Genomic DNA, 27,727 nt, shown 5'->3' with positions numbered 1-27,727 from the left:
TGAATTCATGACACCAGTCAGCATGCAGACATGCAGTGAGAACACCAAGCCAGGTTAAGATCACAAGCACACACAGAGAGAAACTAGCAGAATGGCAGAGTTCATCCCCCATGATGTTAAGCCTGGAGGGACAGAAAATGGGAAAGCTCAGCTGCAACTTCGGGTGGCACATTCATCATAGTATCATCATAGTATCATCATAGTATCATAGTCTCGTGCGGGTTGGAAGGGACCTTAGAGATCATCGATTCAGAATTGGATATTTTTCTGTCATGCACATGAACCTCAGTAGCATAAATTTCCCTTAGTTTGTTAAGCAAACTCTTTTTAGAGAGTCCTTTTTACAGCTTCTTTCTCATCTTTTGCCGATGACTTTCTCAATGAGTCCATCCTTCTCGAGGTCCACACCACCATTCTGCCACTTTGGCCCTGGATTTTGCCTTTGTGCCCTTGCTGCACAGAAGCCCAATGGCACCCTGGGTGTATTATCCCCAGCACGCTGAGGGATTGATCTCTGCACTGCTCAAGCCACATCTGAGGAGCTGGATCCAGTTCTGAGCCCTCACACCAATACAAGGGAGACCAAGCCATACTGGAGAGAAACCAGTTTGGGCCATGAGGATGAGGAAGGGCCTGGAGCAGCTCTCCTGTGAGGGAGGCGCTTCCTCCTCCCGCCTCGTGTCTCGCCCCGCCCCTCGATCCCCGCCCCCTTCATGTCGGGGCTCGCTCCGCCGCCGCGTCGGTCGTGGCTCTCGCTGCCGGTTGGGCCCCGGCCGCCGCCCGGTGCTGCCGCCGGGGCCGAGGCGTCGGAGGATGCGGCGGTTCGCGCGAGTGGCGCTGCTGTTCCTGGGCTGCGGCGTCTGCTCGCTGCTCTACGGCGTCAGGCAGCTCGCTCTCTCCCTGGAGCAGGAGGCCGGCGGCGCCCGGCAGCGGCAGGCCCGAGACTCGGCCGCACCCGACGGCGGGCGGCAGGCGGGGAGCGCGGGCCGAGGCGAGGAGGGGGCCGGCAGGTACGGGCCGGGGAGGGGTGGGCTGTTGGTGCTCCGAGCTCGGGTGTTGCGAGGGGTTATTGGCACTCTGGAGCCGCAGCGGGTAACTCTGTGAGGAGTTGTGGCCGGCTTCAAGCTTCACTACGAGCACTCGTGTCGCAACGCTGTGCTCGGTGTTAGTGTGAACAGGATCGTGAAAGTGTACGAAAACTCCTGTTTGCCCTTTCCGTGCTCTCCCAGCCCGCCTGGCCGCACGGAGGTCCCTGATAAATCTGTTTGAAAGTAGTACTTATTTCTTTGTTGATGTTTGTACTAATTCAAAGATACCGATGGAGGGGAACTCCAGTGAGGTGAAACTTCTTACTTGCTGCGTTAGGGTGGAATGAGATAGAAATCTGTTCTGTGTTGCAATGCAGAAAAACCTCCCAAACTGAAGTAGTTACCTTCCAAAGGTTTAAGTGCCACAGGTAATTCACAGCCATATACTTTCATGAGGATGTACTATCTTGCCATCTGTGGGAATTCTTTGCCCAGAAGCTGATGTCAAAGTAAAGGCTGTGGGTGAGCATCTTCCCATTGTGAATTGTTGGAAGTTTCAGTGCTGTGTGTGCAGAACTCGGGGGCAGGTCCGTGCCATAGCACTTAAACTATCTTATTACAGGCCTTTAGTGGGCTAAGAGACTCTCCAAGGAAGAATTCCATCCTGTGGCAGTGAAGGAACGCCCCACTGAATCTTCCTTTAGATGCTTGTTTCGGTTATTCTCACATATTGAATCATGTCGTGTTCTCGTGTGTAATTGATGAATGTCTTGGTGGTGGTCAGGTTTCGTACCTCAGCTGTTTCTGTAGTGGAGATGGAGCTTGGTAGCCACAAAGCGGCTTGATGCCTCTTACTTCTGTCTTGCAGTCATGCCCCGTACTATGGATTGCAATAGCCTTGTGGAACGAATTATGTTCTGAGAACCTTCTAATCCTTCCTGAAGTTTAATGTTTCTTACGCATTTGTGGGAACTCTCAGCAGTGAGGTGCTTCAGCTGTTTTTACTGTTAGCTGTAAAATGCAGTTGAGTGAAACAGATATTCCTGTCATCCAAAGGCGGTCATGGACTCAGCGGTTCTTTCTTCTTCTCTTAAGCTAAATAGAGTTTTCTTTTCCCGAGTAATTTGATTTAGTATATGACATAAAAGCAGAAGGAATTTGGTCATATTTTGTGGTGGAAGGAAGGAATTAAAGATTTCTGGTGGTTTTCAGAAGCATGCGAACATGAGAAGTGCAAGCTTTGAATTAAAGCTTCAGAGTACCGCGCCTGCCGGAATTTCGCAATAGTGCTGATGCTTCTCGGTAGAGAATCTTTAATTAGAAAGGAAGTACTGTGTTGAAACTTGAATGGCAAGCTGAGGCAAGATCCTTCAATAAGCATAATAATTCGAGGGAGATCGCTGGGTAATCACTTTGGTAATGAGGTGTTTGTTTCAAAGGCTGCATTAGCCCTAGGAACCAAATGACTACAGACTAAAAGCAGTGTCTTGAAACTGGGTATAAAGAGCTGCAAAGCTTTTTGTGAGGGAAAAATAACCCATTAAGTTTGTGGATGCCCCTTCCTGGGAGCTCTCAAGGCCAGGCTGGATGGGGCTTTGAGCAACCTGGTCTAGTGGGAGGTGTCCCTGCCTACAGCAGAGGGGTTGGAACTAAGTGGTCTTAAAGGTCCCTTCTAACCCAAACCATTCTATGATTCTAAAGTGTTTTGAGAGGTAAAGCCTGAAATTAGGTCTTAGCTGTGAAGAAGGATAATACTGATGGTAAATTGTCCTCCTGATTCTCTAACACTGTCATATGTAACAGCTAAGTGAACAACAGTTCTGAACCTGAAGAAAAGGAGTAATGAAGTGATCTCATTCAGAAGATACAAAGTTGGTACATGTAGTCAGCCTTTTTTAATTTGCTGTTACGATTTATGGGCAAGGCTGTGGAAAAAAAAATGGTAAAAACAAAATGGAAACAGCAGTGGCCCAGTGCACATTTGCAACATATATCATTATTAATATTTGCTGTCTGTGGAATGTTCTTTCAAGTCAGCTCTCCTGCGTGTGCTTTTGGATCGTCTAATTAGACTGCGACTGTGCTTATGAGAAGCGAATCTTTGGTTAATTTTCTCAATATTGCCACTTCGGTGAAGCACATAATCTTCGTCTTTCCATGAAGGTCCAAAAGAAGTGCTGTTCTGAAGGCAAGTTAGTGGGGAAATAAAAGCAGGAGAGCGTCAATAATTAGCTCCGTGAATCCTGCAAGGTCAATGAACTTGGCCCTACTAGCCATTACAAACAAACATTTTTCCACTGTACTCCCTTGAATTCTAGTTGAGCATTTTCACACAGGTAGCAGTGTTATATCTGTGTGTGTAGCTGTCAGTGTTCTGTGATATGTAACTGATGCTGGGCTGCATTTGTTTCTCGCTGTCTGACTAGACTGGTGAAGGGAAAGGTGAGTGGATTTTAGTGCATGCAGAAGTGCAATGGTTATCCCCACAAGCTTTGGCAGCAGAGTGGGATGGTGGCGATAGGTAGGCGCATTTAATGTTAAATTTAGGATCTACCATCTCCTGTTTAATCAAGCTATTGCTTTTCTTTTAAAATACGTTAAAACAAAGATCCAGTTCAGGAAAAGTTATTCAGAAGAATCATCTCAGTGTGTTTCAGTGTTGAATTGGGAAACTCGTTATTTCCTAACTTTTGCTCCTGTATGTATGAGCAGGAAGGAAATAAAAACGCGGCCTTCCTGTTTTGCTGCAGCAGTCTCTCTGTGTTAGTCGATGCTTGCTGTTGATTAGATTTAGCTTGTTAGTGCAGTGCTGACAGCAGTGCAGCAGTCATGACCCATGGTAGATGATTGCAGCTCTGAGTGGACGTGCTGCTAAACTCTGTGAAGTTACAGTAGTATAAAAGGCAGTGGCTGAATTGGAAAGCATGTATTCAATGTTTTTTATAACTGTCTTTTTCTTTGTTTTGGTATTTTTGACAGTGGTTGATGTTAGAACTTGTCCAACCTGGCCGTCTGATGGAGGGGTTGCTGCTGCACCTCCCAGCCCTGGGGGCAGCCAGTAGCAGAACTCAGCACTTACTCCTAGCAGGGATACTAGCCCACACTACATGTGTACACATGTAGCTGGCCACAGGCATCAACATGGAGAAAAGAGCACTTGTGGAAGCACAAACAGCACAGGTGCCCTGATCCTATTCCCTTCTCTGGTTGATGAGCGTGAAAGCCGCTTAGTAAAAAGTATATAATGATCTCAGTGTAGGTCCTTCCAGTAACTGGCCTTAGATGCTCAGTCTGTGCAGGAGCTGGTCCTGACCCTCTGGTCTCCTCCCTGCTGCTGGCCTGGATGTGGGTACCCATAAGGCTTGCAGCACTGCTTTGGCTGCTGCTACTCAGAGCTCCACAGTATACATATGCATGAACACATGGGGCTATGGATCCTTAGGCTGTCTGGCAGCTGGGTTGCCTGGTCTCCCAGTTGCTTCATGAAGATGGGTGTTTCGCTTGGCTGATTCTAGGTGTGTGACCATGTCATTTGTCAACCTCTAAACCTCCAGACACGGAGACTTTTGGAGCTGGCTGGGACCTCCTGTTTCTTTCAGCAGCTGTCTCACACTTAGAGATTTCAGCCCTACAGCCTCTCTATTACCTGGCTGACACGCCTATGACCCTCTTTGTTGGTGAATCTGGCTTGGAACTTGCTAGTGACAATGCCCCAGTGTGCACACCCACACACTGTGGGCACTCAGGTTAAGGCTCTCCAGTTTCTGGCACTGCAGACAAGTGGGCCCCTTTGATTTCAGGCTGCCTCTTGGACTTCCATGCATGCAAAATAGAGCACCTGTTCACCCAGGAATGCAGGAGCAGTGTTTATTAAGGAGACTCACAACACAGCCAGTTCTACTAGCTGACAGCCTGTTCATGTGTCAATGAACCCTCTTCTTTCTGTGTGTGCATTCTCACTTCTCTCTGGTTCACCTTGATGCTTTGCTTTCCTTGTCTTTGGTCATTTCCCTGAAGCTCCCCAGCTCCTTACTGCAGTCTGTTTGACACAGCCCCAGAGTAGCTTCCTCATGGAGCCTGGAGCACTGCCTTTGTGCTGCCTAAGTGGCAGCGTTCCTTGAGCTGTCTGTCTTTTCTCCTTTAATTAGCCTTTAGCCATATAACCTGTAATAGATGGGAGCAAGCTATCCCCTAGTGCTGAAGGTAAGTACTCCTGCCTGACCTGCACTCTGTTGATAACTTGTTTGATTAACAGGCAGAATGCACCTCCTTAACTTTGGAAACCACCTGGAACACCTTATTTGCCATCCAAGCTTATCTTGTTCATTTACTCTAGCTCTTAATTAAAAAAAAATATAAATTAGGAACAAAACTTGATGAATATAATTTCTGACTGATCTTCTGAGTAACAAAAAATGTACTCTGTCAATTTCAGCCTCCTAATCCACTGTGTGCGGAAGTTGTAGGAACACGGCAGTACGTGATCAGTTGAGAGAGAGGCTTCTGTTTGTAGGAAACAAGTCTTAATGTTTGGTAAATCATGCATCTCAGTAACGCTTCCGTTTCGAACAAACACAATTTGAATGAAATCTGAGCCTGACAACCTTGTCATAATACAAAATGGGATATTGGAAAGGCCTAATGTGGCAGAGAAAGCACTTTGGCATTAATTCTTGCTGTTGGTATGGTAATCTGGGTAAGAAAGGAGCTCAGGGCAAGAAAAACACAGTGCTTGTGACAGCTGGAAGAATCCTTGTAGTAACAATAATACAGCAATCCTCCAAACCAGAACAGTGTTTTTGAGTCTATTAAGTTGTCCTCAGAATAATGAGAGGCAGTTACTAACAAAAAAGGTGTGCACTGAAGATCATAAAGATCCTTCTTCAGATATGTGCCGTGAAATTGTTGCCTTCTTTTTCTTTTAAAACTTCAAAAGCCCCAAGGATGAATCTGGGCAGAGAGAATTTAGAGCTTTCTACCACTGACTTTCCCCAGTAATATTCAAAAAGAAACAAGTCGCAGTCTATGTTACCCTTTTTTTTTGTACATAGATATTTGTTTGTGGAAATCATTTCTGCTGTCACAGAATCACAGAATTGTAGGGGTTGGAAGGGACCTCTAGAGATCATCAAGTCCAACCCCCCTGCCAAACCAGGCTCCCTATACCACATCGCACAGGTAGGTGTCCAGGCAGGTCTTGAATATCTCCAGAGAAGGAGACTCCACCACCTCCCTGGGCAGCCTGTTCCAGTGGAATGGGAACTGCCGCGAGATGGAATGATTCCAATAGTCTTGCCACCACGTTTCCACAGGATATGAGGATTTCCTCTACCAAAGAACTCAGCCCACAGTTAGTGAGGCTTTGTGTAACGCTTCTGTGTGTGCATCAGGTCATTTTTCTGTAGCATCAATAAACAAGATGATACAGTTTGCCATTTTTTGTTATTGTGATGATCTTTTAAATGCAGTTTTTACAAAGCATGTGTGGCCTGTGTAAGTATCAGGTAACTCAGCCAAGGTGGTGCAGATTCATTTCAAACTCATAAAACAAACTTCCAGTGCAACTTTGAGCTGTGGCGTTTCAGCTTTCCATCATCAGCTTTTTCTATGGTTTTCCTTCTTGCACGTCTTCATGAATGCCAGCACTTAACAGAGATCAACACCATCGGCATTATGTTAACAGGGCATAATGGTGAAGCATAGGAAGTCACTCAGGAGCGTGCACCTCTTGCTTTGCAGTATTCCATATGCTCCTTAAAGGTTTTAAATCTCATTGATTCCTTCATCAGAACCTTAGAACATGCAATTCTATTGCACTTTTAAAATACTTCCTATGATGTTCTTGCATAAACTTCCATAGCAGACTAGCACACCTTTATAGCTGTTAGTGTAACACATGTGAACCAATGACTGCTCTTGGTACTGGTGTAGAGAAGGAAATCTTGCCAGATGGGGTGATTGTTTCTGTATCGCAATAACCTCTTGTAATGAAACAATGTAATTGGTGCTGATGGACTATTATTTTTCTTTTAAATAAGTTCTGCAGGTTTGCACTGAATGTGTGTTAATAGGGCTTGTGTTTAAATGAATAATATACACTTGAAATTGAAGTGTTCCAACTTCTCTGCTTGTGGTAGATAGAGATGCTGCAGTGGTGAGGAATCTTCAGCTTTAAGCGTTGCCTTTCACTCTGTCACCTATAGATTTGCATACAATGACCTTCAGAAATCCTACCCCCTTTATTTCTCTCACTCTGAAAATAAGTAGAGAGGAAAGGCTGGTGGGATTGGGACCATACATCCTGAAAAGAATCCTTCCTGATTGGCACCTGCTCTTTTATATTATCCACTATGTAGTGAGTCTTCTGCCAGGTAATTAACCGATCAAATTATGTTTCAGCTACAAAATAATCCTATTAACTTTGCCATATAATCAGTAACATTTATATAGGTTATTTTTGTCTTATCCTGTTAGGTGTAAGAATTTGTCTGTATCTTTCTGGAATTCCTATTGGATGCTGCCCTCTGATGTTTGTGGAGTGAACTGCTTTTGGGAAGCTGCTTTTAGGTAGGATCCATTGTTAAATAGTTCTTTATTTTTTGATTGCAGACAAGTGCAGCTAATATAATAGTATTTGTGACTATGTAGCAAGGGGACAAAGCAAAATATTTTGATTGCCTCACATTTCACATGCTTACATTACAGTTGTCTTTGGACTTTGTCCTCTTGTTCTGTTAGATTTTCATGCTATATACTGAAGAAATGTAATTACAAAGAATTTCCATTTTTTTTTCTAGTTATGTTGCTTTCTTAAATAAAGACTTGTTAACTGGTAAAAAGTCTATCTGAAAATAATATTAAGAAATGATTGGGGATTTATTTTTGACAAAACTTGGTGCACAGCAGGACTTGTGACATAGCTTGCAATAAAAACTGGCAGGTATGTTTATTAAAGTCTGATCTTTCTTATTAAAATCCCATATTATCAAGAATAAGAAGAAGGTATTTCATCCAAAACTGAAACAGCTACTTTAGAATGCAATTTAAAATGCACTACATGAAAGCATATGCTGTATCCTTAAAGTTTTATCTTTACCAAGACATGTAAATGTTTTGATTTTTGTGGTTGTTCGCATGCCTTAAAGCTGTCAGATTCCAGTAGTAGCTTGTGAATAAACTGAAGAAGCCTTAAGCTACTTGACATGTATCTGCTCTAACCCACATAGTTTTTTCCTGCATGGAGGAATTCGTTGACATACCTTTGTTTTGTACAAATGTCCATGTCAGGCTGCCCCTCTGCAGTCTGGAGTCATTACTCCAGAAGCAATCAGGAGGCATTACTTTCAGAGCAGCCCTCCTTGATCTGTTCCCATTCTCCATTGCTTGTGTGCTTTTGGTGCTTTTTAAGCTCATCAGTTGCCAAGAATTTAATCGAACATTTGGCTTAGATTGATTTTTAGGCTGCTGATGAGGTGCCCACATAATCTGGGATTGCTGAATCTTTCCCTCTGCCCCAGACTGCCAGTGTATCATCTTCCACTTGGCACAAGGGTTTGTCTGAGTTTCTTTTGGTTGTCTGCATGAAATCAGTTCATGTATTTTCCCCCTCAGGTTGGCTTCTGGGGAGTTAACCTTCACAATGCTAAGCACTAGGTGATGTCAGTGCTATTGTGGTGGGATGTAGGGGCTAGGGTTAAGGTAAGCTTGTGCTTTCTGGAGATATGAGATACAATTGTAAACCTCATTGATCCAGTGCTGAAATAGGAGAGTGCCCCACTGCTTTCTGACCCCTTTGGCCATTGTGATACCTACAAACACTCTATAAGACGTAACACATCAAGACAGCAAAAAAACTTCCAGTTTCAAGTTAAGTAGTGGGAACTTGGAACCAGAAATGGAGAAACAGTATGTAGTTCCTTTATGTCTACATTAAGCTATAATGTATATTATTTGATTGATAATGCTGTACGTGGCTGAGAAGGCACATGTGATGAGGTATGCATTGATTATGGCCTCATGGAGATAGTGCAGTTTCTTTCACAGTGAATCCTAATACATGCAAAGTCTCATGTTGATTTATTTTTTTTATTGAAGCTGAAAGAAAATGTATTGCATAAACGTAGAAAGATTGTGATGATGTTCAAATTAATCATTTTGTATAAATGAAATATGATTATTTAATACATTAAGTGAATCCCCATATGTTGTGCTGACGCTGGTGCTTGTCGAATTCTTCAGTGAATCTGTCCTGACTTCAGAGGGCCCCTCACTTCCCCAGACTGTTACTACTACTGTGTTTTAGTGAGTTCAGGCTGTTTCAGGGAGCTGCAGTGGGTGCCACAATAGGTGGGGAAAATAGCAGAGAGGAGAGGAAAGTGCTCCCTCTTTGGATGGCAGCAAGCTATTACGGTTTTGTACAACAGAAGTGTTGGAGACTCATAGGCTTGGAAATTCTAAGTAGAGGTATTCTTAGAGAGCTCAGTCTGACACATGCCATGGCTCATTCAACCTTGCTACCAGAGAGCTCTGAGCAGTTCATAGAATCACCAAGGCTGGAAAAGACTTCCAAGATCATCCAGTCCAACTGTAGCAGGACACGGGGAAATGGTTTTAAGTTAAAAGAGGGAAGATTTAGTTTGGATGTTAGGGGGAAGTTCTTCACTAGGAGAGTGGTTAGGTCCTGGAACAGGCTGCCCAGGGAGGTTGTGGATGCCCCGTCCTTGGAGGTGTTCAAGACCAGGTTGGACGGGGCCCTGGGCAACCTGATCTAGTAAAGGTGTATGTTTGGTGGCCCTGCCAGGCAGGGGGGTTGGAACTACATGATCCTTGAGGTCCCTTCCAACCCGAGTCATTCTGTGATTCTGTGATTCTGTAACTGTCCACTTACCACCAATATTCCCCACTAAACCATGTCCCTCAGTACGATATCTAAATGTTTCATGTACACCTCTAGGGATGGTGACTCCACCATCTCACTGAGCAGCCCATTCTAGCACCTGACCACTCATGATCGGTTGATGATTCTAGTAATGTTTTCATATGGGTGATGTCTTCTTCAGTTAATCTGTTTAAGATTTGTTACCTCTGCTGCATGTGAGAAGGACTGTGGAGCTACTCTGTGCCCACATTTTATTTCTGCATAATTTACACTGCTTATGTAAACTTAGATTGCTGTTTTCTGGTTGCATTGAGGTCCTGGTGGTGTGGATAAATTAAGCTGAATTGTGACAGTCCTGAAAAACAGGACTTTTTAAACTACTTGGCTCATTGCAGGATGAGGCTTCCAACTCCTGTAGTAGATTTTTGAATGACTAATATATTGTAGCTTCAAACTTAATCTACCAATTGAGTTTGTAATTGAACAGATGACATTTAGACATTATATGCAGTGGTATCATTAGCATACTTAGGCTGTAATCAGAGCTTATTTTGTGTGTTTTTAATTCAGTGCTGTAGTAGAAAATTAAGTTGAGTAAAAACTAGAATTTTCATCACTTCCAAACGCAGATAATTTTAGTAGTTACCTCGATCCTACTTTTTGTAATTGTGGGAATGATTTCCCAGTTGCATTTTAATCAGTGCAGGCTTCGCTGCCTTCTCACTTTGAGCTTTTATTTTCCCTAGTGAGCTGCTGGATCTGCCTCCTTAACGTTCCATTGATTTAGATCAAGCACAAAGCTTTAAAAGAAGAAAAAGTGTGATAACTAAGCCACCTGTATTCTCTGTACATATCTACCATTTCATCTTCTGAGACATGTTAAGATGGCAGATATGAAATGATACGGGTCGCTTATATGAAAATATTTGTCCTGCAGGTCCTAAACAACACAACTTGCTTTCTCATAGAATCATAGACTCCTTAGAGTTGGAAGGGTCCTCTGGAGGCCATCTAGTCCAACTTCCCTGCACTCAACAGGGACACCACAGCTAGATCAGGTTGCTCAAGGCCTGATCCAGCCTCACCTTGAAAGTCTTCAGAGATGGGACATCAACCACATCACTGGGCAACCTGGGGAAAACTTTTGCACTGATACTGTTGCTTGCTGACTTTTTTTATTGAAAATGAAAACACATTTTCAATAGGCTCTTCTTTGTTCTTTTTCTAAGTGCAGGTGGCTTTCACTTTTTCACACAATTCTTTCAGGGTTGAAAAAAAATCATTTTTAAGCAGAGATTTAAGAAAATTGAACTCATGAGCTCATAAAACAGATTAGATGTGGGTGAAGTGACTGTGAAAACATTACAGCAAACCTTCTGTTGCGTGGCTTGAAGTGTTCTTTTATTTGCAGTGTGACTAGATGTAGGAAACTAGTCTTTGAATCTCAGTGCTGTGTATTAGGGCTGCTTTGGTGTAATATTCATCATACTTTATTCATGGAGAGCTGTGTTCCATGTGGTTCAGGAACTTGGCTTTCAGCTATGCAGTTTGTATAGGTAGCGCTGTTATTTATCACATGACCTTGCAATATCAGTGTAGGCTCTCATGACTTCAGGGCTTAATTATTGTAATTCCCTTTTCAGTGGATTAGTGATGAGGCTAATCTGGTGCTTGCAGCTTGTTCAGACTGCAGTGGTGTATTTATTTGTGGATTTCAGCTCCCCTCATCGCATTCAGCTTGCTTTGCATCAGCTGCTGCTACATGGTGTAATGTTTAGATTAGCTTTAGGTATAAAGGTCTGAATGTTCATGCTTCGGTTATATGTAAAGGTTATGCTTTATTTTTTTTCTCTTTTAAACTGAACTGATATTTCAGTTTTTGCTGCAGGACATCTGAAAGGATTTAGTCTGTGGATTGAGTCTTCCAAATGTTTTTGTGCCAAGTGGGTTTGAACTGTCATTAAAATTGAAAGAGAACAGTGTGACCCAGGTGACTAGCCAGTAAGTTGCTAAGAGGTAAATGGCTGATGTTAATAGAGAAGCACTAGGATATCCTTGACATCTACATAGGACTGACAGATACAACACGATCTTTGAGATACCTCATCCTTCAGGACTGGCATCTGGAGGTCAGGGTGAGCTATTCTGGAACATATTAAGTGACGCTGTGTTAAACAATTGAATCAAGCCCCAGGTATTTACTTTGAAGTATGATGAATTGTTGTCTGGGCTCCACTGCCCTCCCATCAGGTCTCTCTTAGTTTGAATGGGAGCTTAGACACAATCTCATATGCCAGCATCTTCATTTAGATGTCCAGTTTTGGATCTAAATACTACCCATCTTTCATCCATGTGATTTTGTTTGCAGTTCCAAACCTTAACTTAATTTTGGCTGTATGTTCTAATTGAATTTTTAACCCTCTTACATCCCTGGGTTGTTGGATTTTAGTAGTTTCAGGACTTTTGAACCATTTCAAAGCTTGGAATGTTTTGTTTTGTTATAAATATGTTATTTATGGCACCAAACTTGAGCACTTTTACAGCAATGCTGTTGCTTGTATCTTGCTTCAGCGAACTCAAAATAATGTGTATTGATCTTAAACTTAAAAAATACCACTTACATGTCATATTTTGGTGATTTATAGGAAAATATGTATCCCTTTAAATGTGTTTTAGTTGCGTAAATTAGGTAGAGATTGTGCTAAGAATCAGATCTGCTCATTTGTATCTTGGAGTGTCTATCTTTGCCAGGTGTCTGAGAATGGATGAGCATTTCCCTGCTGTTGCTAGTTTGGCAAAGTCTTTTCTGACTTTTGACAATTCTTTGTTTTATTAACTTGGAAAACTGTGAGAGCTTTCGGTGCTCTTAGTTTTATTAGTCTGATGTGAATAGCTCAAGTGTAGAATGTTGTTACAAAGGTTGGCTTTGAGCTGACGTACACTTAAAGCCTTTGAAAGCTTTTCTTACTGTTTAACTATATGAAATCCAAACAAAAGAAAACAGTTGTAGATCTAGTATGCCAGCAGTGTTTGCTACCAAGCTAATGGTATTTACTCGATTAAAATTCTAGCCTGTCATGTTAAAGTAATGAAATAATATACCCTGCCTAATATGCAGCAGGCACTTCTCATGATAACTGTTGAACAAGGGAGAAATGACTTCCCAAGTCCTGCGCTTTAGCCCCAGAGATCTGAGCATTGCATAGGATTGGGATGTCTGAGGGATTTGTTTGCACCACTGAGAGCACCAGGACATCCCACACAGTCGCTTGAGCTCTCAGCTTCCCCTCCTTCCAAATCATGTTTGGGAACAGGACTTCCAGTCATGCGTGGGGACAGGACTAGGGGTAATGGGATGAAACTACGACATAGGAAGTTCCGCACGGATGTGTGGAAGAACTTCTTTACAGTGAGGGTGACGGAGCACTGGAACAGGCTGCCCAGGGAGGTGGTGCAGTCTCCTTCTCTGGAGATATTCAAGACCCGCCTGGACGCCTACCTGTGTGTCGTGGTGTAGGGAACCTGCTTTGGCAGGGGGGTTGGACTCGATGATCTCTAGAGGTCCCTTCCAACCCCTACAATTCTGTGATTGTGATGTTGCATACCTGCAGGATGGGAGAAATCTTTCTACATTTTGCCAGTGCTTGGGAGAAGCTCTGAAGCATGGGTTTGACATAAGTATCTGCTGGAGCAGAGAATGGACAAAATACAAGTGGATAGGTCAAAAACATTAGTTAGTGAAACTTTTTTTAAAACAGTGGTAGTTCATTTTTGTTATTTACCATATATATTGTATTTACTTGTCTGTACTGAGAGTGCAGGGAAAAGGGAGAAAAATAGTAATACATGTTCAGACCTAAACTGATGACAGACTGTTGCATTTTGATGCAACTTAATGCCATCTTTCTTTTAATCTGGCCGTTTTGATAGAATTCTTTGCTACTAAAGAATAGTAAAATTATTAAGGATTTTTCTTTTTTGTTTCATTTTGGTGTAGTTTCTGTGTAGCTCTTCCATTTTCACAGGTTGGTGTGGTGGGAATGGGTAAGAGAGTAATTCAGGTTTAACTTAAGTATGTTTGAAGTATAATGCAGCTGTTTTGTTCTGTTTTATCTGTACATTATTGGTTAAGTTATTTTGTTAAATTAAATTCTGCAGAAAATAGAGCTTTTGTTTAAGCTTGTGAAAAGAATAATGTCAAATGAAAAATCTTCTTTGTATTAGATACAGTTATATGAAAACACAGCCTTCTGAGACAATGCATCTTGCAGTGGTTGCCTGCGGTGAAAGACTGGAGGAGACCATTACTATGTTGAGATCAGCCATTATTTTCAGCATCAAACCTCTCCAGTTTCATATTTTTGCTGAGGATCAATTACATGAGAGCTTCAAAGACATAGTGAGTATCCAAAACATTTATTTAATAAATCTGTAGTACAACTGGAGTAATACTTACCCATGTAGCTGAGAAATGTTTGGTTGAATATAGTGGCAGAAATAAAGAAGCCTGAGGTAATATACAAGCCTTTCCTAGTGTTAAACAGGGATTTTTAATTTTTTTTGCCTTTTAAAAAGTGCCTGTTGCTGATATTGAGGCTGTTCATAGGGACAGACCCATGATTTGTGACCTTGAATTTGTTAAATAGAAACCTGATGTTCTGACCACAAACCAGTTTTTTTGTGTGAGCTTGAATGCAGTTGATTTTACAAGAAAATATCTGTCCTTTTTTTATCCCTGTGGTTATTTTGAGTCAGCTTTATTTTGCCTGAGTAAAAAAAAACCTCATTCTGTGAAAATGTTGGATGTGGTTATGTCTAATTTTAGCAGCTTCCAGTATACGGATATAACGTTGGCTGGAGTGACAGTATTAGAAGCTGACTGGTAAATACCTTTGGAGAGTTTTACTATTTTTGTGCTCAGAGTGTCATACTTCAGGTAACTGTGGCAGAGTTAGACAAGCTTATTTTAATTCGAGAAAGACTTTACAGATGGTTTTCTTGTGTAAATTAGCTAAGGGGAAAAAATGTCTGATGGCTTTACTTTCTGTAAGTACTGATGGATTTTACTTGATCTTATGTGTGTGATCGGGTATGATGTGTTTTCTTCACTGTGTCCTGCAGGTGCCACTTTCTGCTTAAGTATTTTGAGTAGCTGACAGATCTTTGTAGTTGAGGAAACATTTCTGCTTTGGAAAAGAGGTGTTGCAGTTGTGTTATTAATTTAAATGGTATATTATTCCCTTTTACATCGAACTCACGTAATTTTTTTCTGATCTTTTCATCCAGCTTGATGACTTCCCATATGAAGGAAAAGTTAATTACACGTTGTATCCAATAACATTTCCGTCGGAGGGTGCGAAGGAATGGAAGAAGTTGTTCAAACCATGTGCTTCACAAAGGCTATTCTTGCCTGTAAGTTTATTGTGTTACAAGACAAGGCAGAAGCTAATTTTATTTCTGCTTAGTGTTAAATGAAGAACTGCTGCTCCTAAGGTCACATATGACATCCTAAAAATCCTTGAAGTTTCTGGTAATACACCCTGGAATACAATTCCCTTTCTTAGTTGCTGCATAATGTAACGGAATCCCTGGTGCTTACTGTAGGTTGCTTATGTCACCCTCTCAGAGATAAGATGGATTTATCATGCGTCTCATTTATTTGGAAAGTTTCCTGCTTGAATGGGTCTAAGAGGAATGAAACAAGAAATAGCCTGTTGTTACCAGAGTGTTTTGTGCAGCCTTTTATTTGCTTAGCTAGGACTTCATTAGTCATACTTCATGCCAGATGAATTGTAGCAGTGGCAGCCGTCTCCCAGATACTGTCACTTGTTGGTTTCCTTATACTTGCCTCATAGTTTGATTAGTTGCATATCTAAGCAAGGGAAAGGCCAGAAGTTAGGATGTTCTGTTATTGCAGTGTTTCACCTGGCCCACAACCTTCTTCCAAGAAGACCTAGGATATAGAGTACAAATGCTGGCGTTCTGCTTTTGTGTTATTGTTGTACATCAAACCTCTTTTTCAGTCTGCAGAAATTCTCAAAAAGAGAAGAGGAAATAAATTGTTTTATTTTGCTTATGAACTGGCAAAGGTGAATTTATTTGTATGTGTCAAAAATATTAAAAGTACAGATTGCCACAGTTTGTTTTATTAAGAGAAGCTCACTTACTTCAGTTTGGTTTTAAACTTCTTTTCCCTCACAGTTAATCCTCAAAGACGTGGATTCGCTGTTGTATGTTGATACTGACATACTGTTTTTGAGACCCGTTGATGATATTTGGTCTTTTCTGAGAAAGTTCAACTCCACACAAATTGCTGCAATGGCACCGGAACATGAAGAGCCTCGTATTGGGTGGTATAATCGCTTTGCTCGGCATCCCTACTATGGAGCGACTGGAATCAACTCTGGAGTCATGTTGATGAATATGACACGTATCAGAAGAAAGTATTTCAAGGTATGTATATGAATATGTATGTATATGTTTATTATGTATATCCCATTTCAAATTCATCAGGGACAGTATTTTTCATCCCAAGTTCATCTGGGACAAATATTTTTCTTGTAACTGGAACAGTGATCCATAAATAACCTGTGCTTAAAGCTGTATCTAAAGATTTGAAATTCCTGATTTGTAAGTTGGCTTTGATTGTTTGAATTTTTTTTTCTCGAATATCATGTGACTGGATAAAATCTGCTGCTTTAAATTATGTTTGTCAGTAGATAGTTTACTATTTTTCTTCAGTTCAAAGCATTCAGGAAGCGGTTTATGTGCACTATAAACTAACTTTAAGAATGTGTGTATGTAGTATTATGACCAGGAGGTGGTGCTAAAACATTTAGTAACTTAAACTGTACTGTTTCTAAATTTTGATCTTTGAAAGTTTAACCAATGATGATAATCAACTTAAGTACCTTTGGTTTACGTTGCATTCTCAGTTTCTCTACAGAGATAACTACGTCGTGTAAATACTTCCTAAAGTAACATCTCCAGTATAAGAAGTGGCCATTGCTTTGCAGATTTTTTCCTGTGTACTTGGCAAGTACAAAAGCAGAGTTGCATAATTATGCTACTGTCTTACTTTACACTTAAAAGAAAAAACAACCCACAACAAACCACACAGAAAACTGTAAACAAATACAAAAACAAAACTGCATGAAAATGGGAAGAAGTCTGATTAGGGAAAACGGTCATGGAGTCAAAAACTAGGGGAAAGTATGCCTTAAGAGTGGCAACTAATTTAGAATCATAGAATTGTTAAAGTTGGAGAAGACCTCTAAGATCATCTAGTCAGTGGTTGCCCAACCGTTTGGCTTGTCTGAACCACACTGAGTGAAGAGAAACTGCCTTGGGCTGCATATACATACTTTACTCCGAAAGTAATACCTCCCATTTATTTCAATGGTAACTGCAACAGATACAATAACTCTGCTTGATAGAGCAAATTCTCAGCAGCGAAACAGTATTTTTCAAGATAGTCACCACCATTAGCTATGCATTTTCACCAGCGATGAGCAAGAGGCTGCATGCTGTGCTCATCAAAACCTGTGCCAGTGGAAGAGACCTGCTGGCTCTGTTTCTGCTGCTAAAATGCAGCACTGTGCTCACATCCACTATTTGGTCTCCATAAATGTTCAGCAAGTGTTGATGAATGTCAATGGACACCTTTTTTTTTTTCTTTTTTTTTTTTTTTTTCTTTATTTCTTTTATTTTTTTTCATGGAAGAATTAAATGACACCTTTGTTTCACATGCTCTTCCATGTCAACACGATTTGGTCAGACTGCTCCTCTATCGCCATCTGTCTCACAGTAACAAAACGCAGCGGGATATTGGCAGGAAGGTTCAACCTTTACTACTGCACCACCACCATCTGCCTGTGGTGTTGTGGGCCGACAGAATAGAAGAGGAGGCATTACTTCTGGAGCAACTGTCGTAAAGTATATAAGGAGAGCTCCAAAAACAAAACCACTGTGATGGTTGACCTTGTTTTTGTGAAACCAATGGATCAGCTTCTGATTTGATGGCAGTGGTTGCAATTCTTACTGAGTTCTCGAAGCGCTCATCAGAGGTCTTATATGAAGTTTTACTTTTCCTGTACTTCATCCTTGAGAACATTTGTTCATAAATGTACATACTGCCAAAAAATGATGACATGAGTAAGGTATGTCTGTGAAGAGACAGATATTTTATTTGTTGAGAGGTCTTGTAAGAGTCTAGTAAAGAGACATGATCAGATTTTTGTCTTGAATATTGATTGCAGCTCTATACATTCAGTCTGAACATTTGCAGATTTATGTTGACTGAAAATGGTGTTGCAAGCATAAATTGATGTTTGTTTGTTTTGTAACCTTGAAGCCTATTTTCAAATTCCTTTATCAAAACTGAAAGCACAGTTGCATGGTTTTTTTTTGCTGTTCACAGGACTATGTTTAGCCAATGCATCAAAATGTAGACAATTATTTGCCATAACCCGAGTTAGCACTGCACTGTGCCTTCCCTGTGCCCTGATTTCAGCCCAGACAGTGCTGATATCACACCAGTGTTTGGGTGTTATGAGTGATGGGTGTGCACCTGTCCGCTTGATGGGGAAGAGCCACCACTGGGGTCAGGCCACACTACAAGTTGTGCCCAGCTGAGAGTGGTCCTCAAGCTGCAGGTTGTTCTGCTCTACTCCAACCATTCACCTATCACCAGTGTTGCCTGCTGAATCATTTTCTTTAGTACCACATCTAGATGTTTCTTGAGCATCTCCAGGTATAATGACTCAATGCCCTCCCTGGGCTGCCCACTCCTGTGCCTGTCTACATTTAGGAACTTTTCCTCATATCCAACTTGTACCTCCACTGGCACAACTTGAGGCTATTCCCTCTCATTCTACTGCTAGTTAAAAGTGGGGTAGAAGCAGCTGGCACAGGAAGGTGTGGAATGCCTTCAATCTGGCATCTCTTGCTTGATACAGAAGTAAAAAGAAAAAGAAGTGTTTTGTATGCCTTTCCAGTATGCAGCTTTTAACATGATTGCTGAGAACTTGTGTTTTGCATTAAATCTTTTTCCTTCCATTTCTTTCTCTTTTTTTTTTCTCCCTGCTTTTCTCACTTTGAGTCTGATTGTCTTGAGCAAGAAACAGATCTAACGCTTGGATGCGTGATGTAACATACACAGGTTTTATAGCTCAGCAGGAATATTTCGATATGCCTTCCTTGATTTAGAATGTTATCTCTGTATCATTCGGATTCTTGTATAAAAAAATGAACATCTGTTGATATTCATTCCAGGTGTTTTACCTCTACTGTACATGCCTGACAAGTGTACTATTTCCTATTTGTTCAAGCTGTGAATCTGTAGGGGTAGATACACTCTCCAAAGTGGCTGACTTGCTAAGACTTCATTTTAGACCTAATTGCTGATGGCCTGCTTACATATGACTGGATATTTTTTGTTATTGGAAGGCTCAGAATTGTTTCAGGAGGAACACTGCCTCATAATTTCTAACCTATTCTACCAACTTTGTGCTACCGCCTGTTGAGCACACTGGAGAAGTGTCCTGTGGTATCAGACTTGGTGTTGCATTTTGATTGAGGCAGTCCCAGATATGAGTGCTGACTGGGTAAACTCTGAGAGAGCATCCCTGCAGAGAAGGACTTGTGGGATCTGGTGGATGAAAAACTGAACATGAGTCAGCAGAGTGTACTTGCAGCCCATAGAGCAAACTGTATCCTGGGCTGCATCAAAAGAGGAGTGGCCAGCATGGAGAGGGAGGTGATTGTCCCACTCTGTTCTGCCCTTGTGAGGCCCCATCTGGAGTACAGCATGCAGGCCAGGGGCCCCCAGCACAAGAGAAACATGAAACAGTTGGAGTGGGTCCAGAGGAGGGCCATGAAGATGATCAGAGGGCTGGAACACCTCTCCTATGAAAGAAAGATGGAGGGGATTGATGTACTCTTAGAAGCATTAAGAGGAAGTTTAATACTAGATTGCTGCAGGTTGTGTATGACAACTTTACTGATATCAACCTTAGCTAGATGGAAGCATACTGGGAGCCTTTCTAAATCAGCCATGACCAAGCTGGTGAAAGCAAAGCATCTAATTCCAAAATACTCAAAAGAACATCTTAGTGTTCTTAGGTATATTTTGTTCATAAATACCACAGAATCACAGGCGTTCTGAGTTGGAAAGGACTTAGAAGGATTGTGGAGTCCCAACACAGGACCACTGAAGATTCATAATTGTTTCATTCCATTCAAAAAAGCTGAGATCTGGAGGGTTGAAAGAACCTGTAGTTAACAGCTCGATGGCATTTTAAAATACCACAGAATGTTTTGTTTGCTGCTTCGTACATCTCTTTAATCCCTTTGGTAATTTTTTGGATATTGGTAATGTAATCCAGATTTTAGAATCTGTTAATGATAATGTTAGTTACTGTTTAATATTCACCTGAGTAACTTTTGAAAAGTAATTCTTCTATCAGTATGGATTGAACTCGAGCATTTTGTTTCTCAGCCTGACCTCACTACAAGTAGAGTTTTGCAGAATGACGTTATAAAATTGAATTCAAGAAATTCAAGCAGTTTTTCTTACACAGTGTGATTTGTATGCTGGCTTCACTGTACATCAGAGCTAATAAATTAATATATAACTTCTTTATTTATGCAAAGGTTATTGAAACATTAGAATTTCCAATTCCTAAATCTAATAGCACTATTTGTCAAGTAGTATCGCTTCTGGACATCTGGCAGTGTGATGTATGCTATTACCTGCTTTTTATCTCCTTGGGATATAGTCTGTATTTCAGTGTTATTAAATAACTATGCAAACTAAATGAAAATTATATGAATAAATGGTTTTGACAATTTAAAGTAATATATTTATGGGTCACTCTATATCTTTTAAAAATTATTTTCATTTCTTAGTTTTCTATACTTTTTGCTATGATTAACATAATAACAGAATTAAATTAGCTCACCGTTCCCAGTTCTTAGCATCGAGTGCAAGTTTAAACCTTTGATCAATATTTTGTGGATGGCAAAATCCAAGTGAGGCAGTAATCTTTATACATGGTGCTTCGGTCTAATTGATTTGCTTTTTGGAAGGTTTTTAGCCTGCATCTTCTTCTGTTTAATCACATTGCACTGAGCCTAATTATAATTCTTGCTAGAGAAGAATTCTCTTGTGCATTTCTTATGCCTGATCTTGTCAAATACTTGGAAGCAGCCATAGTCATAAATTTTTAAGGCCAGAAGGGACCGTGATACCATTCAGTTTGGCTTCTTACATAATATAAACTATAGATCTTCCTTTTTTATTAATTTCTGTCTGAAAATTGATTGTATTTCGTCTTCTTTTTAATCTTCCATTCCAAAAGCTTTCCATATTTGATGGCTGACTTGATTTGAGGAAAGACTGAAAACAGAACTGTTGCTATATGTGCTTTCTAGTTTGTTAGAAGAAAGCTTGTAGGGGAAAGCCTTTGATGCTGTAGTTCTAAAACTGAATATTGTACCCCAGGTTATCTTTTCTGCTTTGTAACTTGGTGTTTTTGTATACAAATCCCAAACAACGCTGAAGTTCAATTTTTAAAAATGTTTTTAACATTAATAAGAATGAATAGGCTTGTCCCATGCTTGCTCTGGAATGTTCTCTTTGGGTTGTCTTGTTATTGCATTCTCTCTCTTTCTCTGAACTAAAATGGAAGACATAGAGTGAGCAATCTTGTTCCTTTTCTGTTTTAGTTGAGCTTAAATGTGATATAAAGTTAAGAAAATAGCTTTAGAATGTGTAAGACTTATTATGCTGCATTTAATAACCTCTTTGTAGTAATGTGGAGTTCAGCACCAGTCAGCTTACTCCAAGCAGCATCTCCTCAGCTAAGCCTTAGAAGAACTTTTCTTCATTCTCTGAACAGTAATTAATCAACAATTTGGGGAATAAGTCACAGCTGTTGGTTTAGTCATGCTGCATTCTGATAGTGAAAAGTTGTGCCTTTGCTGTGGAAGTAAAAAAATAAATAAATAAAAATACATTTAACTCAAGGAGGATTCTTAGAAAAACATTTGAAGAATGTATTCATTTTAATGCCTAACTAATCCTTCTGTCTGTGTGTGGGTGGGGGGGGAATATTAAATAATTAATTTGATATCGATCCATTTTGAAATGTTTAAAGTTAACTATAAAACCTGTGCATGCTCTCAGTTTTTTTGATACAGAACAAGAAATTGCTTCAAGTATGGAAGTTTAAGCAGTGCCAATGTACTTGGCACACATCAACTGAAATCTGGTTTTGTACTGAATTCTGCTGTACAAAACCCAGTAAGACAAAAAACAACTTGATATTTCTTAGGAGATGTCTTAAATGGAAATCTTGAGAACAACTCAACATGGCAGGAGATGCATATCATTTTGCTTATCGTAAGATAATTAAATAAGAAATAAAGCATATTGAAACCACCCATGGATGTATTTTCCCTCAATGCAGTCACTTTTTTAATAGGAATAAATATATAAATACATGCAAGCCATCTGAGATTTGTGGCTTTCAGAATCAAATGATGAGATTCTGTAGGGCATTTCCTTCTTCATAAGCATAGCTGACGTGAATGGGTGAACCTTCTGCTTTGTTTTGTCTAATAGAATGATATGACAACAGTCCGGTTACGATGGGGAGAACTTCTTATGCCTCTGCTGAAGAAGTACAAGTTGAACATAACGTGGGGTGATCAGGATCTGTTGAACATAATGTTTTTTCACAATCCAGGTAAGTCTGCATTGATTTCAAGTCTAATGTGACAAGGTTGATGTTGAGTATATTGTCCAGAAATTAAGAAAAATTATTTAGAAAACTTTTCAGTGGAAGAATTCAGTAGACTTCTTTATGGTTGTTTTCTTTTCCAAGAAACAGTTTTTGCATTGACAGGCAAAATTGAAGTGTCCTAGAGTTCAATTTGTTGTCAGGTTTTAGAACAACTGTAGAGAAATTCATAAAGGAGTATTAATGTAAAGTGAGAAATATGAATGCATCCCTAGAAACAATTTTGATACTTAATAGAATTATTTATTTTTTTTCCTGCACAGAAAGTCTGTATATCTTTCCTTGCCAATGGAATTATCGGCCTGACCACTGCATTTATGGAAGCAATTGTAAGGAAGCTGAAGAAGAGGGTATATTTATTCTTCATGGAAACAGGGGTGTTTACCATGATGATAAACAACCAACTTTTAGGGCCGTGTATGAAGCAATAAAAAATGTAAGTGTATTCAGCGTTTAATTGTGCAAAATTGGTCTTTATTGCAACAAAGTAATCTGTTTCCCTTTTTTGGGTTTACTGTTTGGTTTACTGTTTGTATAGATTCCCAGTTTGTTGATTTTGTGATTAATGCTGTCTGAAACGTCTGTGTATAGACTGTATATAGGTTATGGTTCTAAAACGTTGCCTGTACCTGCTTCGTGTCTGTTTAAAAGGCTGTTCCCATCCTCTTAATAAGTACATCTCAAACTTTATTTGTATGGACATATGGAGACCACTGGAGCTGAACTTTACTGGAGGTTTTATAATAAAGAGGAAAGAAAATATTTTTCCTCCCAAACTTTTCATGTGCTTAATGCAACATTTTAACATTCAATGGTAGCTAGATTTGGAGGGTAGAAAATACTTTTTTATGCAGTGTTTTGGACTTTGTTAGAGATTCAGGGTATAGATATGTTGCTGTTCACTTAAATGCAAAGTACTGTGACTTCATTCTGCAAATAAGTCATCTAATAAACTATTTATCACTGCATTGGTACACTCACTGAAGTGCTGTAAAATTTAGCATTGATGCACACTTTAATGTAGCAGGGTATTGTATGCATATAACCTTCAAAAATCAATAGTATATTTTAATGGCGCTTTATTACATGTTGTCATATGGATATAAAAATGAGAAAAAGTACTTTTGGGGGTGTGAGAATACATTGCAGGGAAAGCGAATGTGTTTCCATAGAGGTACAATTTCTTTGTTTCCTTTGAGTGTTGTCAAAAACAGAAGAAAAAATTACTTCTTTTTATTTACGATCCCATTTGCTTTATGTATATGTCAGAGAAAATGTACGAAACACTGCTGATCCACTGGTAATATGGCGAACAAAATTAGGTTACTTTGAAATACTGTTTAGCTTTTCATTTGTTTATAACAATATTGCAGTGTAGTATTAATGACGACTTCATTTCATGTCCAAGTTAAACACAGTATGTGCTTGACCATCATTCAGTTTAATGAAAGCTTTCTGCTTTCGGTAGTACCACTTACTACTCATACTGTTGTTTTATTGTATAGATTAAAAAGAGTTGTGTTCCTTAAAAGTTGTATGTCATTCAGGAAAGTTACTGGTCAAAAGAGAAATAACCAGAAATCATTTAAAATTGGTGTTTTTTTATTTTAATTTAAAAATGTAATCTTAAATTTCCCACATGCTTCTTTGGGCATATTCATTTGCTTATGTAGAAACAAGCAAAAATTCACGCTTGGTGTACTATTGGAAGTGTTTGAGTATATGGTGTAGTTTAGTGATTATTTTCTTGAAAACATTCACCAGTGTATAAAAGCCAAATATGATGTTCAAAGCCATTTTTATAGCATTCTTTAGTAACTCTGTGTAATAACATATGTCAGTCCTGTATTATTGACATTAAACCTTTTCCTATGCCCTTTACAGTATTCGTTTGGAGACGATCTGGTTCGTTCACTGTTGCAACCCCTAGAACTGGAACTACAGAAAACAGTGCATACATACTGTGGGAGAGTATATGAAGTGTTCATGAAGCAGCTAAAAAAAAGCATAAGAGACTTGTCTGTCAGAAGATCAAAGGGAAGTTGATTAAAACTTCAAGCTCTTGAATCAAGAGTCTGACTTAATGTACTGGTCAAAAAGTGCAACAGCGTGGCTTGAATTGGCTTTTAACGTGCCCAGATCAAAGTTTACTAGCGTACATAAAAATGAAGAAAATATTCACGTAATGAAGAACAGGAACTTTTTTTTTCCTGCAAGGTTGACTTTTTTCCTCTTTTGAAGGTTAATCACAGCTACTGTTGGATCTGATGATTTAGATGCTACTGATTTCTATGGTCAGTGGCTTTAGTCTACATAATTCAGTTGTCTCAAATGATGAAGCAAACAAAGAAGAAATGAAGATGGCTCTATTTGGAAGTGTACCTCGTCTAAAATTCATTTAAACTGTGAATGTAGCAATAACTGAGTCAGCAGCACTAACCTCACTTTAAAGGTGTGATCACAAAGTTGTTTACAAGTGCAGAAAATACTCTGTTTTCAAAGAAATACAATTTAATCATTGACAATCTGTTTGTGCCTTTATATATTCATCTCTTATACATATTGGGTTACTGTTTTGACAATCTTGTTGTGCTTGTCTTTGACGTAAACTGCACACTATAAATACAGTTTTCTTATAAATGAATAGCTAGTATGATATACTAGTTTTCTGCCTGTAGATGGTGAGAATTTGTCTCAGTGTTGTTGAGCCCTCTTGCCCAAATGATACAGCTGAATTGAGAGGTTCTGTACTTTTGCAACATATGAAGGTATTTTTTCATAGAATACATAAAAAAAATAAAACGTTTTGCAGCTTTATAGGTAGTAGGAAAAAAATGGTGGATGGTGGAAAGCAGGCTCTGTATTTTCTTACTAAGAATCATTACATGATGATTATTATGGAGTATTTAGTACCTAAAATTGAAGAGCTGTGGTAAAAGTTCTGATTTTCATCAGACTGTTTATTAGATGTTTTCTTTAGAGAAGATATCCTGTTACTATGGTTGGCTTTTTGTTTGTTTGTTTTTTTAAAAATAACGTGTTTAAAATAGTTTTGGGCCAGACCCTTGACTGCATGATTATATTAATATTGAATAGGGTGTTAATGAATTACAACAGTTAAGGATTAAGTTTTCTGTAGGTATCTTGATGAGGAAAAAAATGTTTATGTAAGGCAGATTGTAAAAGAGAAAAGCATAGGTAAAGAAGATTGACTTCTAGTTACGGAAAAATACTATTTAAACATGCATGGTATTAAATGTAGTTGTAAGTGTACTTGAATTGAACTCATAACCTGAGATGAAGCCTTTATAAAGTGAGTTTTTGGATTCCAGAAAAGCTCCTGTGTGATGAGCTTTGGAGGATCTACTTGCTGGCTTGCGCCTTCATTCTAACTCCATTTTAGAAGCTTAATGTCTGTGGCTCTTCCTTTGACAAAGGCAGACTGGTTTGGAATCTCCGACCCACATAAGCTTTAGCAGTACAGAAGCACTCTCCATTGTAAGCAGAGTTTGTGTTCTGCACCTGATCTCCCTGCTGGCTCAGGGTGTAAATCCGTGGAATGCTAAATAGAAAGTCTGCCTCATATGTGATTTGTTTGTCTTCCTTGTTATGTGTAACCTTTTGAAGTCGGAGAATCTAGAAATCTCTGTGAAGGTGGATACTGTTATTGACTGATTTAACAGTATGCGATGCATTATTTTTTTACATAAATACAAATTTTATATCAATTTGTCTTCAGGGTGTTTGTTTTTTTTTTTACTTATACCCTCTGTGTTTATGAATTCTTTCACTTGGCTTATTTCTTTTCCGCTTGTCTTGAGAAACATACTGTTTGGAATTGGCTTTAGGATGGTGTTCGCGTGTGTAGGCACTACTTGAAACCCAATGAACCATTCTGGAAAATAAACATAACATGAACATTAGCAGCAACACTTCCAATTATGTTTCAGTTTGTGGGATTAGAGCAAAAAGGTTAATAATGAAAGTAACTGCAGAATAAGAATTCTTATTTGCTTATTTCACGAGAAGCTTATCTAGTATATTATGAACACTGGAATATACTGTGTTATGCCATAGTCTTCTTTAAATTTTTAGAATATAAATTTTCAAGCCTCTCACCATCAACTCTGTTTCCAAATAACACTTGAACACTCTAGAAAGCATCAAAAAAGACCAGAAGTGCTGAGTAACTTACATTAAGCAACTCTCCAGAGTATTTGCTGGTTTTGAATTTTATTTCAATTCTATCACAACTATTTCTTAAGTTCCAGTGGACGACCTGCATTGGAAAACGTTTGGAGACAGTTAAGGGGACTGGAAAATGAATTACTGTGGCAGAAACCAGTTATACTCTGAAGCATTTCGGTACTTGCTTTGTAAGGTGTTAGATACACGTAAGTGTAGAAATCTGTATCAGGCCTGTGTAAGTCCTTATTGCTCTCTAGTTTCAGAAACATTGTTTTTTTTTTTCTAGAGACATATTAAGTAAACAGTAAAATAGAGCCAGAGAAATTATACAACTTTAGAAATGCCGCTCTTATTGTTTCACTTGAGAAAGTATTTAAAATTGATACGTTCTGTAGAAAAAAAGTAAGTATGTGTGTTTGGGTTAAATTGAGATAATTTGATCGTACTTGATTTCTCTTTTTATTCTGGTACCATTATTTCTTTTTAAAGGGATCACAGACTCATGGGAGAATAATTTTATTTGATGGTATGTTCTCATCTGTATGAAACCCTCTCTCTTTTTGTAGGTATTATGAAAGTTGTGTGGTAGGATGGATGGCACTAAGACATCTGTATAGATGGAGCCTTGTACCTGTGCCTGTTAATGAGGCCGTATGAGCCTTACAGAAATCTTTCCAGTTGCTTGTAGCTTTGCCTAAACTCTGACAGAAGGCGACTTCAGTACCCAGCCTGTGCAAATTGTTGTTAAGGTTTTGCTTTAGATTTGGAAGGTTAAGAAAAGAGGTGTACAGGAATCTTTGTGTTTTTCCATTTTTTGTTTTTAAATAGAC

At 39.5% G+C, this 27,727-nt stretch overlaps 1 protein-coding gene across 2 annotated transcripts; it reads left to right on the top strand.

The window, feature by feature from the left end:
- Window positions 1-685: 685 nt before the first annotated feature.
- Window positions 686-26,447, top strand: GXYLT1 (glucoside xylosyltransferase 1). Of its 2 annotated transcripts, XM_015854593.3 has the most exons (8): window positions 686-1,010; window positions 7,503-7,595; window positions 14,131-14,305; window positions 15,193-15,318; window positions 16,108-16,359; window positions 22,532-22,655; window positions 22,973-23,145; window positions 24,594-26,447. In XM_015854593.3, exons 1-8 carry the CDS (start codon window positions 814-816, stop codon window positions 24,753-24,755), a joined length of 1,302 nt encoding a protein of 433 aa, XP_015710079.2. In that variant the 5' UTR covers window positions 686-813; the 3' UTR covers window positions 24,756-26,447. The 2 variants fall into 2 exon arrangements, with proteins under 2 accessions (XP_015710079.2, XP_015710084.2); XM_015854598.3 differs by lacking the exon at window positions 7,503-7,595.
- The last annotated feature ends 1,280 nt before the right edge of the window (window positions 26,448-27,727 follow it).

The sequence above is a fragment of the Coturnix japonica genome, chromosome 1 (genome assembly GCF_054131305.1).
Source record: "Coturnix japonica strain WE chromosome 1, WE-NBRP24, whole genome shotgun sequence".
In the NCBI taxonomy this organism is placed as follows: domain Eukaryota; kingdom Metazoa; phylum Chordata; class Aves; order Galliformes; family Phasianidae; genus Coturnix; species Coturnix japonica.
The sequence above is the reverse complement of the archived record's forward strand: the minus strand, read 5'-3'. Positions and strand labels throughout refer to the sequence as shown.